The sequence below is a fragment of the Lactuca sativa genome, chromosome 2 (assembly GCF_002870075.4).
Source record: "Lactuca sativa cultivar Salinas chromosome 2, Lsat_Salinas_v11, whole genome shotgun sequence".
Classification (NCBI taxonomy): Eukaryota; Viridiplantae; Streptophyta; class Magnoliopsida; order Asterales; family Asteraceae; genus Lactuca; species Lactuca sativa.
Genome location: NC_056624.2, coordinates 153,676,011 through 153,696,212, shown reverse-complemented (window position 1 = coordinate 153,696,212; position 20,202 = coordinate 153,676,011). Strand labels below are relative to the sequence as shown.

At 33.8% G+C, this 20,202-nt stretch overlaps 1 protein-coding gene across 1 annotated transcript; it reads right to left on the bottom strand.

Annotated features, from left to right (window-relative positions):
• Positions 1 to 5,115: 5,115 nt before the first annotated feature.
• On the bottom strand, positions 5,116 to 6,769 carry LOC111883381 (14-3-3-like protein). Its single transcript, XM_023879705.3, has 4 exons — positions 6,151 to 6,769; positions 5,694 to 5,816; positions 5,480 to 5,596; positions 5,116 to 5,369 (listed from the first exon to the last, which is right to left on the bottom strand). The coding sequence occupies exons 1-4, from the start codon at positions 6,637 to 6,639 to the stop codon at positions 5,322 to 5,324; spliced, it is 777 nt and encodes a 258-aa protein (XP_023735473.1). The 5' UTR covers positions 6,640 to 6,769; the 3' UTR covers positions 5,116 to 5,321.
• Positions 6,770 to 20,202: the final 13,433 nt, after the last annotated feature.

Here is a 20,202-nt window from a genome sequence, read left to right as displayed (position 1 = left end):
TTCAACTATTACAAAAATGTTTTTTTAATTAATTGATAAAATATAGTCAAATATTTTGTTCTTTACGTGAAATGGTGTTGAAATACAAATGTCATTTATAATCTATATCAACATATGTCAAATGTTAATGATGATCATTATTGATTTAAAATGGAAAATATAAATAATATGACAATTATTAATTGTAACTGGATATTTCTAATAAGTAATTAGATATTAACTCAATCGACTAAATATTAAAAATATATATATTTTAAAGTATAAAATAAAATTTCGGTTTTTCGGTTAACCGTCCATAGCAAAAAAACATGAACTGTAACCAAGCAAAAAACCGAAGATTTTAACGGTTTGGTTAAACAAACCGAAAAATTCCAAAATATTGGTTTGGTTAACCTAAAAATCGGTACGTTTTTAGATTTTAAGGTTCGGTTTTTCAGTGTTCGGATATTTTGAACATCCCTACTAGAAATTGCAAATACGCTATGAAATATTTTGTTGATTCTTATATGCTTCTACATGCTATGTGTTTTCTATATAAAGAAACAATTTGAGTATTTTATACAACAGATTTGAAAAATAAAAGATATTTTCCTTCAAAGGTTGGTTTGAAAATAAAATAGGTTTAAGATGAATATTGATAAGTTGTTTTATTTAAATAATAATAATAATAATAATAATAATAATAATAATAATAATTAAAAAAAGAAAAAAAAAAACTTGTTGGTTCATGTTGGTATGATATTATATGATGTTTTCATGTTAAAATGATATTTTATGGAAAAACGTTGCTTTATGTTAAATGATTTTATGATTTAACGTATTAACATGTGCATACATACTAGGATGGGTACCTATGTGAGTCCTTTTTTATATCCATACGAGAATGGTGTTATGATTCACTAGGCAGGAGTGGGAGAGTTAACCCTTATGTGATGGTCATGTGATGGTTCATGAATACCTAGTCTATGATGTGGACTTGGAAGATGTTTTGTTTGGAATACACTCCTTCTTACATCGTCCACATTAGTTGTGTTTGGAATATGCGCATTCATGACTATATGGTGTATGTTTGAAAGACGCTCCTTCATACTCAAATCTTAACCATCAAACTTGTGAGATTGGACTCTTGAGAGAAACTAGGGTTTGGGGATAGTTGCATATTGCATACCATTAACACTTTTGTTTGTTTTATATATGTACTAAGTTGAGTCTTGATATTAAATAACTTAAGAATATTGATTTAAGATTGGTTTATTGGTTTTGGGTTGTAAACCCTTCATTTGTTTTTTGTCAATAAATCCCACCTTATTTAGCTTAAGCTGTTTTGGAAATATTAAAATCAAATATATTAGAATTTGTTTTGGAAAGATCTTTGTTATGAAATCCCTAAAATCGTTTCGGAGTTTTTTATTTTGAAAGAAAGAAGAATAAATTACACGAATGGTCCCTATGGTTTGGGTTAATTTGCATGCTTTGTCTCTAACTTATTTTTTTAACTCGGTAGGTCCCTATTGTTTGTTTTTGGTACGTGTTTGGTCCCTACTGTTTGTTTTTGTTACGCGTTTTGTCTCTATCTTACCTAAAAAGATTATTATTTAAATAGGAAAAAATAATGGAATAGATAAGGTAAAGTGAGTGAGTGGGATGGGGGTGTGTTGATTTAATTAAATTAAAAAATAAAAAAATAGTCTTTTTAGATAATACAACGACCAAACGTATAACAAAAACAAAATAGGGACCTTGCACGTTAAAAAAAATAAGTTAGGAACCAAATACACAAATTGCTCTAAACCATAGGAACCATTCGTGTAATTTACTCAATAAAAAATTAATAAATAAAAAAAAAATAGTCTTTTTAGATAATACAGCGACCAAGCGTATAACAAAAACAAAATAGGGACCTTGCATGTTAAAAAAAAAAGTTAGGAACCAAATACGCAAATTGCTCTAAACCATGGGCCTAATATGTCAAACGATTTTGATAAGAATTTGATAACAAAACTTCTACATTTTTTAAAATATTCTCAAAACAAAAATGAATTTAGGGTTGTCTCCTCACTCAAAATGAATCTACACAGGATATTCTCACTATGCAAATCAATAATTGTCTAACAAATTTTGATGTATGTTCAGGCAGGGCCGGCCCAAGCCCAAGGCGAGCTGGGCCATGGCCCAGGGCATCAAATCTTAGTGGGGCAGCAGTTTTCCAAAACCAATTCAATTATAGGTATTATGCTATTTGTTTGATTCATTAACAGGACTAGCGTAGCAGGCAGGAAGCGCTTAAACAATACCTAATTAGGCGCCAATGAAAAATTGATTTCACACTTTGACTTCTCGATCTAAGTAACACATACTAATATTAAAGATAAAGAAGATGAGGCGCCTGGTCCTGGAGAATACGATGGACGATTCAAATTAAAAATCTTCATCTAGTCTAAAGTGAAGTCACTGTTTTCTTCTCTTAATCACACTCAATTTCTCCTCCTAAACTCCTTCTTTCAAATCGTTTCTTCAAATCTCCAATTATATTCTCCTAAAAGTTTAAGAGCTCTGTGAAATTGGAAGTTTCAAACAGGGTGATTGAATGAACATGTCCTTCTAATCGATTTCTGTAAGTTTTTCCTAGTGATTGAATCATCATAACTTTTGCTTAAATTGAATAACTCAAGTTGTAAAAATCTGATAGTGATAAATATTTCTTAAATTTCAATGAAGTTGTCGATTCTAATTTTGAAAATCTATTATAGAAATTCTGATGAGATTCTGATTTTTATATTATCTTATATGTATAATATGTGAATTCTGATTTTGAACTTCTGATATATGAATTTTGATTTCGAAATTTTGATATGTCATTTACGATTGAAAATTCTGATATGTTTTTGATTTCTGAATCATATAATATTGTATTTTTTTGAATATCTGAAGTATATGAAAATCTGATGTTTGTTTTAATTTCTAAACAATCTTTTGTTAAAAACTGAATAAGTTATTTTAATTTCTGAAAATCTGATGTATCCAATTTCTAAAAATCAAAAGTTAATTTAATTTATGAAAATCAAAAATGGTAATTAATATACCAATTTATGTTTCTGTTTAGGTTGTGGAAATGTATAGCTAACTTTAGGTTGTATTGGATATGTGAGTTCTGATTTGGAAATTCTAATATGTGATTTTTTTAATTGGAAATTCTGATATGTGTTTTTAAATTTTTGAATAATATGATATTGTATTTTAAAAATAATCTGACGTAATGAAAATCTAAGGTTATTTTAATTTCTAATTAATCTGATGTATCATATTTCTGAAAAATGTGATGCATTTGAAAAGCTGACATGTTATTTTAATTTTGACAAACTGATCTATCAAATTTCTGAAAATTTGATGTTAATTTACTTTTTCTGAAAATCTGAAAGTTAATTCGCATGCCAATTTATGTTATTCTTCTCTTTGTGGTTAGAGATAGTTAACTTCAGGTGGTATTCTTATGGGGTTTTGCGAAGGAATTTGACATGTTGTCCAAACATTTAAGATTTCATTGACGAGGTGGTTGCGGTTGCTTCTAGGGAAAGATTTTTTTAAAATTGAAGTTACTCAAATCATATCTTTGAAGTACCATAAGTCAAGAAAGATTAAACCAAATAAAAAATTTGAGTATTAAAAGTCAATTTCTACTAACTCTTGATTATCATAAAATAAGATATTTTTTTTTCAAAAAATGCACGAAAGCATCGCTTTAGATGAATTTTTGTATGTTTTTGTTTGTATAAGTTTGTTTTAGTTTGACTATAAAATTTATTTCACTTGTGATATATAAATTTTTTCATATATAAGGGCATTAATTTAGTATGTCGCATTGGGCATTGAAAATCATTGGACCGGCCCTGTGTTCAGGTCGAAGATTGAATCTCACGTAGAAGAGTTAGCATGGATTTTGAGAAGACCAAAACTTGTGTGGTGTGTGGTGAGCTTGAGTGAATGTTGTCCATATTTGAATTGTTAACAACCTCGCCAACTCAACTTTTAAAATGTTATGTTTTGAAACTTTTTTTTATTTCTGCAAACTTAATTATGAATTAAATTCTGATTTTTAAAACTTAATTTTCTTAAAGAGGGTTTCAAATAGGCCCTACCAAAGGATGTTACACCTGCAAACCTGTTAAAGCTTGTCTTAATGGCTTTTGTTGTGACAAAAATAGAACTTTAGTAACTTTATTAGCATGATTAAAACTTTAATGGTCAAATAGTAATAATTTAAAACTTCAATGTTAAATGAGGTTAAAACTCCATAATTAAACTTAAAAACTTTAATCTATTTATTTTATCAAATATTATATACTATATTATTTTAATCTCTATTATAAAATATTATATACATAAAATATAATATAATATATTTTACTTTTATAACTATACCATCCTTTATAATTTTGAAAAAAATAAACATGGTTATGTTTTAAGTTATGTTTGCGGCTTAAAAGTATCAAATTAAATAAATAGCTTTACAAAACATTGCCTGCAGATAAATATAATTTAAATAATTAAAAAAATTAAAAATATATATATATCATCTATCAAGTTAAATGAGTTTAATGAAAAAATCTAATATGATAACAAAAAACCTCTACAAAAGGTTTACCATATTCAAATACTCATATATCTCATGATTAATGAGAAATAGAGCTTTTTGTTGTATTCTTTTTGAAGTTCGTAAATCATTTGGTATCTCACCAGTGGAACAAAATGATGATATCACTTATTAAAATGGATGATTTTTGGTTGAAAGGGGACGAATACACAGACACACACACTACATTCATTGAAAATGTTGTGATTTTTATGTAAGTTTAAGTTGTACCAAAACCCATCCAACTGTAAAGCAGCACAAGAAAGGAATCAAAAGTGCATACCATTAACTCATTAAGTGCATCTCTTCCTGAAAAGCAGTCAAACCATATTTGACTCCTTTACAGACTGTTGTCACTAATAAATCCAATACACTAAAAAGGGGGTGAATTCATGTACTTTTAGCAATCCAAAATTATGTGTGAAATGAACAATAAAGATTTAAAAAATAACTGAAACATATACGATATACCTATAATAAGTATATAACCACAAACATTTTTTTAACTTATAAAACCACAACCTAAAAAGCGTTTGCAATGATGGAAGATGAAATTAAGCATGATATTAAAAAAGATAGAAAATCATTAAATTCCTAAATCTAAAGAGTTGATACTCGCAACAAGTAGAGCATTTTCAATCGAAAAGCAAACAATTACAAACCATAAACAGGTCTTGAGTAGGGAATTTTGTTACTCATCTGCCTTTGGTGCTTCTTTAATTTCTTCAGCACTGTCATCCTGCATTATTTCAAACCAACAATTGGGTATGAATATATGATAAATTGATAAATAAATTAATTAATTAAAGTAGTAAAGAATAAAAATTGAAATTAAAAAAAGAAAACTACCTGCATGTCTGAAGTCCATAAAGTGAGATTATCACGAAGAAGTTGCATGATCAGGGTGCTGTCCTTGTAGGAATCTTCTCCTAAGGTATCCAATTCTGCAATAGCTTCATCAAAAGCCTACCAAATCACAAAACAACCAGTCAAATTCAGAATAATCACAAGTGAATCTGAGAATATCATTTATATTCAAAGTTTTATACAGTTTACTGCTCACCTGCTTTGCAAGATTGCATGCGCGATCTGGTGAATTTAGGATCTCATAGTAGAAGACTGAGAAGTTGAGTGCAAGTCCAAGTCGGATAGGATGGGTGGGAGCAAGTTCTCCATTTGCAATATCCTGCAACCATGAGAGCTTGATTCTTTTCTGACTGCTTTGGAAAAAAAAGTGAAAGAAAAATCGAGCACCGATATGGAAAATGTGTAACGGTTTTCATTTGATGAATGCAATAGAGTCGTATTGACTTGAGATTCGATTTTCAGAGTTAGATTTTAGAAGAGCTACAGAAGTGTGATTGAAAGGGCAAAGATTTAACGGAAATCTAATATGCAAGTCATGGAATGAATAGTTTCAGGTTTGACTTCTGGTTTAGAGTGTAAAAGCTAACAAGTGAAACAGTGAAAAACGAAATTCTTCAAACAAAATTTAGAGCAAAAAGTGAGAAAACCCTAACCTGAGCCGCCTTGTAAGCAGAGAGTGTATTCTCAGCAGCTTCTTTCCTCTCAGATCCAGTCTTAAATTCAGCCAAATACCTGTAATAATCTCCCTTCATTTTCAGATAGAAAACCTTGGAATCACCGCTAGACGCGGATCCGATGAGCTTCGAATCGAGAAGCTTGAGGATACCGTCGCAGATCGACGATAGCTCCGTCTCGATCTTAGATCTGTAATCACGGATCGTCGCAACGTGTCCCTCGTTGCCTCTGCTCTCTTCTTTCTGCTCGATGGAGGAGATGATACGCCAGGAAGCCCTCCGTGCTCCGATCACGTTCTTGTAAGCAACGGAGAGAAGGTTGCGCTCCTCTATGGTGAGTTCTTCGCTGCCGTCCGCGGCGGCGACGACTTTTTCCATGAATTCAACCATTTCCTCGTAGCGTTCAGCTTGTTCGGCGAGTTTTGCCATGTACACATTGTCTTCGCGAGGAGATGATGCGGCGGCCATTGCTCTGTTTGTGTGTGAAGAGAGAGAATGCGAAATGGGGAAGGAGAAGGCGGTTATCGTCACAGCCTATTCGAGTTTTGCAGAGAGAGACAGTGTGGTGGTATATTGGCTCTTTTGAAAAAGGTATTTCCTCACTGGTTCCAATATAATATTTTATATTTAGAGTAAATTACAATTTTGGTCCAGTTGTTTATACAAGGTTTAGTCCTAGTTTTACGATTTTGACACTAGTAGTCCTCGTGGTTGGCAATTTCATAAGGCTGTTAGGTGTGGGCAACGCCTTTAGGACGTTTTTCCACGTTATAACACCATAAACACCGCCCTTCCTATCCATTTTTACATGTTATTAGCATACACGTTGCTTTCCGTTATCACCACCACATCCTATAACGCTCGTTTTTTGTTTTTTCTTCTAAAAACGTTGGTGGGCATTGCCCACTCCAACCAATCTTATGGAAAGGTGTTTATTTTTGTTACCGTCAATATTTTTTGTGAAGTGCATATGAAATGATTAAAATGTATATGTTTTTGTCTTTTCTTACTTTTTTTAATTATTACTAAAAATTACAGTATATCACCAACACCATCGTATACCATCACTACAGCATTGTATGCCACCACCATTGTCATTTTTCACTACCACCACCTGCAACTCCAAACCAAATTAAGCTACCCACTTACCCAACCTTACATATCTCAATAAACCATAGTTGTTTGATTGGAAACAATGCATAAGGGGAAGGAGGAAGAAGATTGGCACCACCATCACCGCCATAGTCAAGATAAACTCAATCTCTTTTCTCATCATCTTTATCTTTGATGTTAACTTGAATTGTAATTGATGATGGGAGGAGAATGTGAGGAGGTGATAGTATGTAAATGAAGAGGAGATGATGCTTGTCGGAGAAGGGATCAAGAAAACAGATCAGTTGGATTTACATGCAAGAAAAAAAAAACAGAAAGAAGATAGCAACTGGAGATGTGATTAGGAAGAAAGGGAACAGAGTGATCGTTATAGATCAAGCGGTCACTTAAGAGTGATGAAAGAATACCAACGACTAGTTAAAGAGAGGAGGGTTTTTGGATGTGATATGCATTCTTAGTGGGGATGGCATTGTCATTAATCTTTATTATATAGCAGGTTACAATTTTGGTCATTGATGTTAGAAAGTCGTATTACTTTTAGTCCTAAAAAAGGATAAAACAAAGGCATTTTAGTTATTTCATTTCATGTGTAGTTAAAAGAAAAACTATGACGCTAATTGAGGGAATGGCCATTTCTAATAGAATTGCCAACCACGAGGATCAATGATGTCAAAACCATAAAACTAAGATCAAACCTAAAAAGTGGTGTAAACCACATAGACTAAAATTGTAATTTAATTTTATATTATAAGAAACTCCGTCGCTTCCTCGGTTAGATTCAGTCTAAATTAGTAATTTACAAACATAATAATTGGATAATTCCATCATTTATCAATTACTTCTTGAAAAAAACATATAAATAGTGAAAATAGAATGAAGAAAATTATTTCGTCGTGGATATAGACAATGATGTAATAATCCATGAATTTAAATTAAAGGATTTAATAACCCATGTAATAAACTAAAATGGCATATTACCCATATAAAAAACAAAAAAACCAAAAGGGTATAAGACCCATATAATCAAACAATTGGTTTTATAAATCTTGCTATGAAAAATATGCTACCTTCAAATTTTTTTCTAATTAACAAATAGAGTTAATATTGATTAGCTAATAAAGATGAGTAATATATACAAACTCAATATGTTAAAATGGGATAATTCTACAAACAAATAACAATAATATGCATGCATCAATCCCAAATCGAGTCAATCTCATAAGTCCAAACTTCCCAAAATAGTGATGGTTAAATAATACGACTCATAATCAGTAAGCACGAAGCACAAACCTTAGCTTTTTTCCATTTTACAAATCTAGGCATAGTGAACCATCACACTAGCCACCAGGGGTAGCTAACCATACTTGCACGTAAGGCTTTCTAAAATCCTAATCACAACCCGCTATCTAGGAATTCTACAAATAATAGGATCTCAAGTGTAACAGTCCAAAAATCATGACATAAAAATAATTGTTTTTACATTTATAAATCGTTAATACATATCTTTCTCATAAAACCAAGGAATCCAAGATTTAACAAATTAATTCACAGAACGTGAAAACTTGTGGTGTGTGTTATGCAATCATTTCGAGCTCTCCCATTTAAAAACCGAAGTACCTGAAACATAAACTGAAAATCGTAAGCACAAAGCTTAATGAGTTCTCCAAAATACCACATAGCATACAACCACGAAATATCATGCAACATACATATAGTTGCCATGGGATCCCCCTCCCCCCCCCCCCCTAATGGTCTTTACCTGGAATGTCATGGGCTCCCCCCATGGTCTAATATCCAAGTGTCATGAGATCCTCTCATAGTCTCTTCCTGGAATGCCATAGCCCCCCCCCCCCCCCCCAAATGGTCTGATATCCAAGTGTCATGGGCTACCCTTATGGTCTTTCATGCAAGTATCATATAGACAACTAGCATTCCACAAACATGTAATGTGTCGGCGTTGGTGCCTTCGACCCATGGATATAGTGAGAAGACTCATCACACACTGCTGAATCATGCGGATAAATCTCTAGCTGCTGGCTGACCACCCCGAACTATCTATATCAAAACAACACCCAATTAACAATTGGGTTCCAATCCATAATCATGAATTTATACTTGGGGTAGAAAGACCATTTTACCCCTAGCTAGATCTATAAGAAATGGCTCTCAAGGTTGAGACTTTATACCTCCAGAAGTTAGATCTAGGTGAACAAAGTTGGATCCAAAAGCTCCAAGTCAAGCAATGACTCTTCAAGAAGTTCCTTCTTCCTCCCCAACGACTAAAATAAGTCTTAATATGAATATTTGAATTAAAATTATTCATGTATTAAAAAGTGATTTGATAGATTAAGTGCTTGTCTTGTGATTTGGAAGACATCCTCACATGACATTAACCTTCACTTTATGTCTTAAGCTATGGGTGAGTATGGTGAAATTCAATGTTTTTTATTGCCAAAACTAAACCACAAACCGCAAATACAATTTTTATAAGCACATAAACCAAATGATGTGGTTTTTAAGCGGTACAATTTTTTGTTTTTTTATGTGGTGCGCTTTTATTCTGTTGCGATTTGACTTTAAAATGTATAACTTGATGTGGTTTTTTAGTACACTTTTATACCACAAAAGTTTGATAATTGCTACTGTTAAAAAATAAGGTTATGTTATTGGAAATTGCTATTAAAAAAACTAAGTTGGAAATTGATACTAAAAAAATAAAAGAATATTATCATATTGCAAACAACGCACGTTATGCAAATATAGGCTATGCAGCCTATGTTATACATACCTTCTGATGATTACTCTTAATTACGGAAGAATCCCCGCTTTGCGGGGTTCGATACGCCAAACAAGTGGACAAAACGGGAAGATTTTGTTGAGTTACACTGAACTGATTACATTAAACTTGTTTTCTAGTCCCATATTAGAAGCATATTTTCCCGATGAAATGCGTTTGTGCTACAATCAACGTCAAATAGGCAAATACAAGGCTATTTTCGTTTACACTACACAACATAAAAAAATAGCTTCCATAACGGTAAAGAATCATCAACCTGCTATGCATTCCCAGAAGAGAAGTGGAACATGCAATTATTTAAACAAAATTGAAGAACATAACCGATCATTTATGTTGGACTCTTCTTGAAACGAAATTACAGTCGTACCATGTTGTTGATGCAAACACCTGTAAGTTGATTAAAACAACAGTAAATACCGAAATTCAAAAAAACCACAAAACGCGAAGATGTTCTTACCTGATTATTGAAAATAAAAAATTGAGCCTTGAAGTAGAAAATAGAGCCCTTATTAAAAACTTCCATCCAAAATTAAGCCCTTGAAATTAAAAAAAAAATACAATTAAAAAAATTCATGAAAAGTAAATAGGCAACTTACCTCTTAAGAAGTACAAGGTTCAAATGGGTTTGAAGTCATCTTAAGAAGTACAAGGTTCAAATGGGTTTGAAGTCACTCACTTAATTGAGTTAATTCATAAAAAAGTTCTTTAGGCCAATTTTAAACCTTAAACAATTATAAAAATGATTTTCATATTATTAAAAACAAATAAATACAAGAATATAAACATATTTTCATTTATTTGTGAATACTAAAGCAACAAATGGAAAGTATAGTGGTTCGCTAACCCATGAACACCAGAGTCCACTACACCATCAACAACCATAAAATCAATTTGACTAGCATCAATGACCCTATTATTTGATTTCATATTTCTTATAAACTTGTCAAACAGAATAATATCAACCTACTTTGAAAGTTGATGTAGTTCTAGTTACATGTTGTTTGCATATTTTTTTAAGTTTGTTAAAAGGAGCAGACAATCCTATTGCTAACAACTTAGCAACAACACATCTTAGTAAAAAATAAAATTAGAAGTTGCCATTGATTTGAATGTGAACTTGTAATGGTCGAAGGAATAGGAGAATCAGAATTTTGAAAAATATTAGTAAAAAAAAAAAGAATCATTGATTCTTATAAGCAAAGACATATGTGAATTGTGATGCAGCATCTTCTATTTGTCAAAGAAGTTGACACTCCTAATCGTTTTGGAGGAATTAAATATATTGGATTTGAGAAGCTTACTTTTGTTTCTATATAGGTGTGCGTGTGTTAATGTCTATTTTGCCCTTTTGTACAAATCTTGAATTTTGATTTTAAGTAAATTAAACTTATTGTTAAGTTGTTAATAATTACATAAGTTATAGTATGACATTATGCTTTCTAATTCTTTCCACTTCTGTGTCTAATATAGCAATATATTTTCATTTATAATTCTTAAGATTCTAAAATTTTATTTTAATATTTTTTTCTTATTAAACAATTGTATTTTCAAACTTAAATAAAAAAGAAAAGAAATAATGAAATAATGTTAAAAAAAAGTTAGGAAATAAAAGCAAAGTTAGGAGCTATAATTTCATAAACAAACAAGAGTATATTGCTATTTTTGCATTTCTCCTAACCAACATTGTTAATTTTAGATTATATTCATTATGCACCCAAACCTTAGGTTGAATGCTTTTTAACTTTTAGATTAATATAACCTTATTGGAGTTGAAAATCTCAAAAAAATAGATGACCAATCCGATCAATTTGATGGTGAGATTGTTGGACTCTAGCCGTAACAATTGAGAATTTACACCAAAATAGCAACAGGGACAGGAAAGTGACTTTGCAGGGGACAAAACTTAGAAGGGCAAAACTGGAAAAACTTATGTAGTTTTGGTAATCTGAACAGGGGACAGAACATGCCAAAGCTTTAGAGGCTTTTCTTATTGAACTTGAATAACAGAGAAAGTGACACATCAATCACGTACATAGCAGGTCTATTTAAAACAAAAACTTACATAAAAATAGGAACTAACTCCACTAAGCTAAAGACCAGGACTTTCAAACACTAGTTTGACTTATTCCACATTAAAATAAAACATGTGAGCAGCAGCCTCTGAATTAACTCTCAATACTTTCCCCCTTAATTCATAGGCTTAAAACTTCTTGACTCCAATAAGATTCCGCATTTCTTCATGTTTAATTCTTCCCAGTGTCTTGGTGAGTATGTCAGCCTTCTGCTCTTTGCTGCTTACATGACTCACTGTTATCTCCCCATTTTCTATGCATTCACGAATAAAATGGAATCTTATATCTATGTGTTTGCTCCTTCCATGAAAGACTGGATTCTTCATGAGGTCAAGTGATGAACGATTATCAACCAGCAGAGTTACAGGTGGCACAGTTTGCCTTGTTATTTCCCTGAGGAGTCTTCTAAGCCATATTCCTTGGCAAGCTGCTAGAGTGGCTGCCATAAACTCTGCTTCACAGGAGGATAAGGCAACACATCTCTGTTTTTGTGAGGCCCATGTAATCAAATTTCCATTCACATAAAAAGCCATCCCACCTGTACTTCTCTTATCATTCACATCATTCCCTAGATCACTGTCAGTGTATCCAGCAATCACAACTTCTTTTCTTCCTCTTGAGTACTTCAGACCATAGTCAAGGGTGCCTTTCACATACCTGAGTATTCCCTTAACAGCTTGAAGGTGTTTTGTAGCTGGCCTTTCCATGTAGCGGCTTACTATTCCAACTGCAAACGATATGTCTGGACGGGTATGGGTCAGATACCTGAGTCCTCCAACGATGCTCCTGTATTCTGTGGGATTCACCAACTCTCCTTCTTCATCCTTGTGAAGCTTTAGCTTGTGTTCCATTGGGCTCTTGGTGGGGTTACAATCTAACACCCGGGTCTTGATGAGTAAATTCTTAGCATAGGCTTCTTGCTTTAGTGTAATCATACCATCCTGTTGACCTACTTCAATGCCCAAGTAATATGATAAGAGAACAAGATCACTCATCTCAAACTTGGTATTCATATCGCTTTTGAAGTCTTGAACTTGCTTGTGGCAGCTACCAGTTACAAGTAGGTCATCTACATATACCCCAACAATCAGTATGTCACGATTGTGTTTCTTGGTGTATACTGAATATTCATGAGCACAACGAGCAAAACCCAATTGTTTTAGGTATTGATCCAAACACGCATTCCAGGCCCTCGGGGCCTGCTTTAAGCCATACAGAGCCTTAGTCAGCTTGTACACCTTGTTCGTCTCTCTTTCTTTCTGGTAACCTTCAGGTTGTGAGACGTATACCTCCTGTTCTAATTCGCCATTAAGGAATGATGATTTCACATCAAGATGGTGCACCCACCATCCATTAGTTCCTGCTAAAGCTAGAATGAGGCGTACTGTTTCAATTCTGGCCACTGGAGCGAAAACCTCGTCATAGTCGATTCCGTATTTTTGGATGTACCTCTTTGCCACAATCCTCGCTTTGTGCTTTATGATCTTCCCAGTTGGGTATCGCTTCAACTTGTACGCCCATTTTAAACCTATGCGTTTTCGATTCTTTGGAAGATCGACTAACTTCCAGGTGTTGTTTTTTCAATTGATGCCAATTCGGAATCCATAGCGGCTACCCACTCGCTACTCTTACTCGCCTCTGTGTATGATGTTGGTTCTCCATCATTGAGGATCATCAACAATTCTTTTGGGGGTAGGTTGATTTCATCAGTGTTCTCGTACAGCTCGGTGAGCAGTCGATAGCGCTTCGGGGCTCCACTGCCTGTGGAGCTTGAGGCGGTGCTGGGAGTTGCTATCGGAATTGGAGTATTTGGTGTACCAGGTGAATTTGGCGTACCTGTTGTATCAATAAATGGGCTTGATTGAGAGTTGACTTCAAAATTAATGGGCTGAGAGTCTTCAGTCCACTCATCATTATTTAGAGGAGACCCAATTTCTTGTTGTGAGGTATCCGGCTCCCAATCGACTTCATCATCATAAGCCTCATCTAGGTTAAAACCTTCAACAATGAAACTCATACCTGGTACCACTTTAATTTTCACACACTTCTCCCACACCCAACCTGCTGTTCATCGAATACTACATCTTTACTCACGTATATTTTCCCGGTATCTGGGTCCAACAACCTATATGCCTTTGTGCCCTTTTCAATTCCCAGATGAACCAGTCGTATGCTCATCTCATCTAGCTTCTTTAGATGATTCTTTGCAATTCTCATGTGAGCGATACAACCAAACACCCTAAGGTGTTCCACATTCGGTTTTCTTCCAGTCCACCTCTCGTAGGGAGTTGTATCACTTAAAGCTTTCATATGTGCCCTATTTAGAACATATACTGAGTGAGTTACAGCTTCCCCCCACAGAACATCAAGCATCTTCATGGTCTTCATATTACATCTAACCATTTCGAGCACTGTTCGGTTCCGTCTCTCCACCACACCATTTTGTTGTGGGGAGAATGGTGTTGTATAATGTCTTTCCAACCTGTTTCATTGCAGTATTGGGTGAATTCATTTGACAAGAACTCACCCCCACGGTCTGTTCTAAACATCTTCAACTTCTCGCCAATCTCTACTTCTACTCCCCTTCTGAAGTTCTTAAAGACCTCAAATGCCTCATCTTTTGACTTTAGCAAATAAACCCACATTACTCTGCTAAAGTCATCAACAAGTAGCATGTAGTAACGGTTCCCTGAGGGTGTAGGAGGTGAAACAGGGCCACAAAGATCACCATGAACTAGCTCCAGCCTTTTCTTTGCTGTATAATTAGAGTGTGAAGGAAATGGTTTTCTTACTTGCTTTCACACTAAGCACCCTTCGCATGGCTGTGATGGAATGGACATCTTAGGCATTCCTTTTATTAATTTCTTCTCCTGCATATACTTCATTGAGTTGAAATTAACATGACCCATTCTCATGTGCCATAACCACGATGGGTCATTAGATTTTGCTATCAAGCATATTCCTTTGACTTCTTCCAACTCTATTTTATAGAGTCTATTTGAGGACCTTCTAACCTTCATCAGTAATTTCCCAGTGACATCATGGACCCATAAAAATGGATCTTTAATTCTTATTTCATCTCCTCCCTCTGCTAGTTGTCCCAGGCTTATTATATTACTGCAATAAGTCTGGGATATAGTATACCTAATCAAGCTTGCATTGACTCCCATCCTTGCATTGAAAGACAATTAAGCCCTTTCCTTATATACAGACTTTTGCTTCATTCCCAAACTTCACATATCCTTGAATTGACTCATTCAGATTTCTAAACTTGCCCTTATCTCCAGTCATGTGGTTACTAGCCCTTGTGTCAAGATACCACATACTTGACTGACTGAAGATGTCACCTTGTGATCTTAACTGTGGGGTCACATTTTCTTCATTGAGAAATACTTCACCATGTTCGAAAGTTGATAGAAGCAAAGCAGGTTCATTGTCATGATGATATTGTATCAAATTGTTTTCTTGATTTCTTTCTCTTCTGGGATTCTTACACTCAGTTGCATAGTGTCCAAACTCCTGGCAGTTGTAGCATTGGATCCCACTCTTGTCTTGACTACCAGATGCTTGGTGATTGCCTTTCTTTTGATGATATGAACCCCCTCTACCACGACCACCAGACCTACCTTTGCCCCTGCCTCGACCACGTGAGTTTCCAACATTGCCCCTATTTGACTTTTGCTTGGTTTCCCCATCTGTTTTCTTTTTATTCCTCTCTGACCATTCCTTATGAGTCAAGAGAAGTTTCCTTTCATCACTCTCTCCATGGCCTTTCATCCTTTCTTCGTGGGCTTTCAGTCTTCCAATAACCTCTTCGACTGTCATTGTCTCTAAATCACCAAATTGCTCCAATGTATAGGCAATTTGAAGAAACTTGGATGAAACAGCCCTTAGCAGTTTCTTCACTACATAGGACTCTTCTATGGTGTCTCCAAGAGTGCGCAGGGTACTAACTGTGTTGATTACCTTCACAGTAAACTCATCAACACCTTCCGCCTCCTTCATACTTAATGCCTCAAATTCAGCTTTCAATGTCTGAATTCTTGCAGCCTTTACCCTATCTGCTCCTACAAACATCAATTTTAAGGCTTCCCAAGCTTCTTTTGCTGTTTTCTTCTCAGCCAAGGATAGTAGAAGGTCTTCAGGAATCCCTTGATAAATGGCTGCAAGTGCCATCTTCTCCTTCTTTACTTCCACCACAATATTGCTTGTCCTGGGCTCCACTGCATCCCACACTCCCTGGGCTTGCATGAAGACCCTCATCTTGATGGCCCAAGCAGAGTAGTTACTTCTTGACAGCATCGGATAGTGGAGAGTAACCAAGCCTTCCTTCTCACCATTTCCATTGTTTCCTGTCATCTCTTCACGAGATTGATATTTGGGCATGCACCAGGCTTGCTCTGATACCAAGTGTTGGACTCTAGCCGCAACAATTGAGAATTTACACCAAAATAGCAACAGGGACAGGAAAGTGACTTTGCAGGGGACAAAACTTAGAAGGGCAAAACTGGAAAAACTTATGTAGTTTTGGTAATCTGAACAGGGTACAGAACATGCCAAAGCTTTAGAGGCTTTTCTTATTGAACTTGAATAACAGAGAAAGTGACACATCAGTCGCGTACATAGCAGGTCTATTTAACCTGTAAGCAAGAAAGGTCACATAAATAGGAAAGCAATTCCATGAAACAAAATACCAATATATAGATCACATAACTATTTAATTCAACCTGTTTTCTCTGGCTAAGAGCAAATTTAGGTGCAACCACTTTAGCTTCTGCCACAACTTTATCATGAAGGCGAGGTAAACCCCCCAATATCCTAAATATCATATACCAAAACCCATCAATCAGTGTGTGTGTGTGTAAGAGAGAGAGAGAGACAGAGAGAAAGAGAGAGAGAGAGAGACAGAGAGAGAGAGAGAGAGACCCGAAGTCATTTTTAGAGGAGAAAAAGAGATACAACAGAAAATTCACACCCATACACCTAATAGATAAGCAAAACTTAAAAGTGACTAAATTTAAAAAAGATGAAGAAAAAATTAAAAAGAAAAGGTAATAAAAAATTACTATGTATAGTTTAGGAATTTTGTTTATATATGTGTTAATATGCCTGTAAACGGACCGAACGAACACAAATAATTATTTATAACAAAATTTTACATGTTAGAAAATAAAAAAGTTATGATATCTTAAAAACATTATACTAACAACTTAAAAACATTTTTTTTTGATGATTTTTGGAAGCTCAAAATTATGTTATCGTTTATTATAGTTATACAATTAATATATGTAAATATATGTATAATTTATAAACGGGGTCCCCATAGGGGTTTTGGGACGGGATCGCCTACCCTCACCCCACCTCGAAATTAAAATGGGGGTTAACCTTGCCCCCGCCTCCGTCCCCGCCCCCGATTTTTTAAAAAAATTCCCCCAAATGAGAAGAGCCCCCACGGGAACGGGGTCCCGCGGGACTTTTTGACATCCTTAGAATCAACGAAGAATTTATTGTCATCAAGATTCCTTATTGCCCATTCTAGATACCGAAATCCACAATGATTACTTATTGCAAATAAAATCCCACTTAAATACAATTATATATCTAATAAATCCATATATTCATACATATTAAATAATTTATTGGATTTCAAAGGTCAATTATTTTGTGTGGCGGCTCATGCTAAACAGGATTTAGTAGTTTGCAGCCTTGCTATTAGAGGTGTTACTATTGACTATTTTCCATGCTAATTCTGTCAGAAAGAGGATGAAAAGACAGATCATGTTTTATTTCATTGTGATTATGCTACAAAGGTGTGGAAATGGTTCTTCTCATGGGTGGTGTTAATTTGGCAATCCCTCACAATTTCTTTTCTCTGATGTGGTTGATTAACTCCATGAGAGCGGACAAGATGAAATGCAATTTACTCATTGCCTTATCTTATCTAGTGTTGTAGTTTTTATGGAAATCCATAAATAACATTATCTTCAAAAAATGAAAATGCAATCTAATGCGGATGATAGATGATATTCAAGTCGCATCCTTTAATCAGATCAAATATCGAGCTAGATTTGAGTCGTTATCTTGGTTTGATTGGTCAATTCTTCCATTTTTAGTTGTAATTTGTAACTTCTTCTAGCGTCTTTCTAGATTCTTCAATGAGTTTCTGCCGTTCAAAAAAAATATTATCATCATCAAAGAAAAATATAATGTTTTGTAAATTGTCGTGTATCTAAGAAGAGTCAAATGTTCAAGTTCTTGTGATTTAGGTTTAACAAGAAGAATAGAAAAATAATATGTTAGGGCATCTTTAACGAGAGTTTTATTTAAAGCTTATAACTATTAGGTTTTTTTTTTTTTTTTTTTTTTTTTTTTTTTTTTTAAATTTAATTTTGAGCACTTATTACCATTTGAGGCAAATAGTTTTTTTTGTTCTTTTTTAGGGAATATGACTTATTAAGGTAATTAACTTTTCGGTTTTTTCGCATATGAGTACAACATGTCATAATGGTCATATATGAACACTTTCAACAGGTTCGTTACCTAGATGTGTACAAAAAAATAGTTATCCAAATATGAACAAAACGAAAAATAAATAATAAATTACACAAATGTTCCCTTTGGTTTGGGGGAATTTATGTGTTTGGTCCCTAATTTATTTTTTTAAGTCGGATGATCTCTACTGTTTATTTTTGTTGCGCGCTTGGTCCTTGTCTTACCTAAAAAGACTATGGTGCCCTTATTAATTAATTTTTTTAATTAATTTTCTTATTTATGTATTTATTCTTTATATATTTAACAAAAATTAATAGACCTCACACATCTGTATCTCCTCACCATCTCATCTCTCATCCTCCTCAACTTCTATTTCTTTTCCATCTTTAGTGATATCGATGTCTTCACCATCCTTTTTTTTTTCAGTCCTTCAACTCTGTCAAATCAACACCACAACCCACTAAAGATGAAAAGACAATGGGTTATGGTGTTGATTCGCTAGAGTTGAAGGACAAAAAAAGGATGATGAAGACGTCGATGTCACTAAATATGAGAAGGAAATAGAAGTTGAGGACAATGAGAGATGAGATGGCGACTGGTGAGACCCAGATTAAATTTCTCAAATATGGTTTCAGGTTTACGGTGAGGAGATCCAGATATGTGGGGTCTATTAATTTTTTTAAATATATAAAAAATAAATACATAAATAAGAAAATTAATTAAAAAAATAAATTAATAAGGGCACAATAGTCTTTTTAGGTAAAACAAGGACCAAACGCGCAACAAAAATAAAGAGTAGGGACCATCCGAGTTAAGAAAATAAGTTAGGGACCAAAAACACAAATTCCCCCAAACCACAGGGACCATTCGTGTAATTTACTCTTACTTTTGGGTTTGTTTATGTTTGGATAACTATTTTTTGGTACACATCTAAGTAACGAACTTGTTAAAAGTGTTTACATATGACATTTATGACCTATTGTAGCAGGATGTAACCTGCTACAGCAGGTCATAATGGTTATATGTGAACATTTTCATCAAGTTTGTTACCTAGATGTGTACAAAAAAAGATAATTACTCAGATGTGAACAAACCGAAAAGTTAACTACTTTAATAAGTCATGTTCTTTTTTTTATTGACCACTCAATATATATTAAATGGTCAATATAGTTTAAAACTTTATACACCTAAGTCCTCTTTCTATATTTTAGTTTTAATTTATTGTTATTTTTTTACTAATTAATTATTGTTATCAAATATTTAATGATATTTTATTTATGAAATATAATTTCGTAAGATTATATAAATATTTTCATTTGTTGTGAAATTTTAAATATGATGTATGTTTAAAAATGACTCTTGAGGGTAATTAACTTTTGCGTTTGTACTCATTTGATCCCTTTTTGTATTAAATATATCATCGAACTTGTTGTTTGTGTTCACAATAATCCTTTTGACCGGCTTTTGACCTTTGATAGTCGGTCAAAGGGTTATGGTGAACACAAACAACAAGTTCGATGGTATATTGAGTATAAAAAAAGGAAAGGGACCAAATGA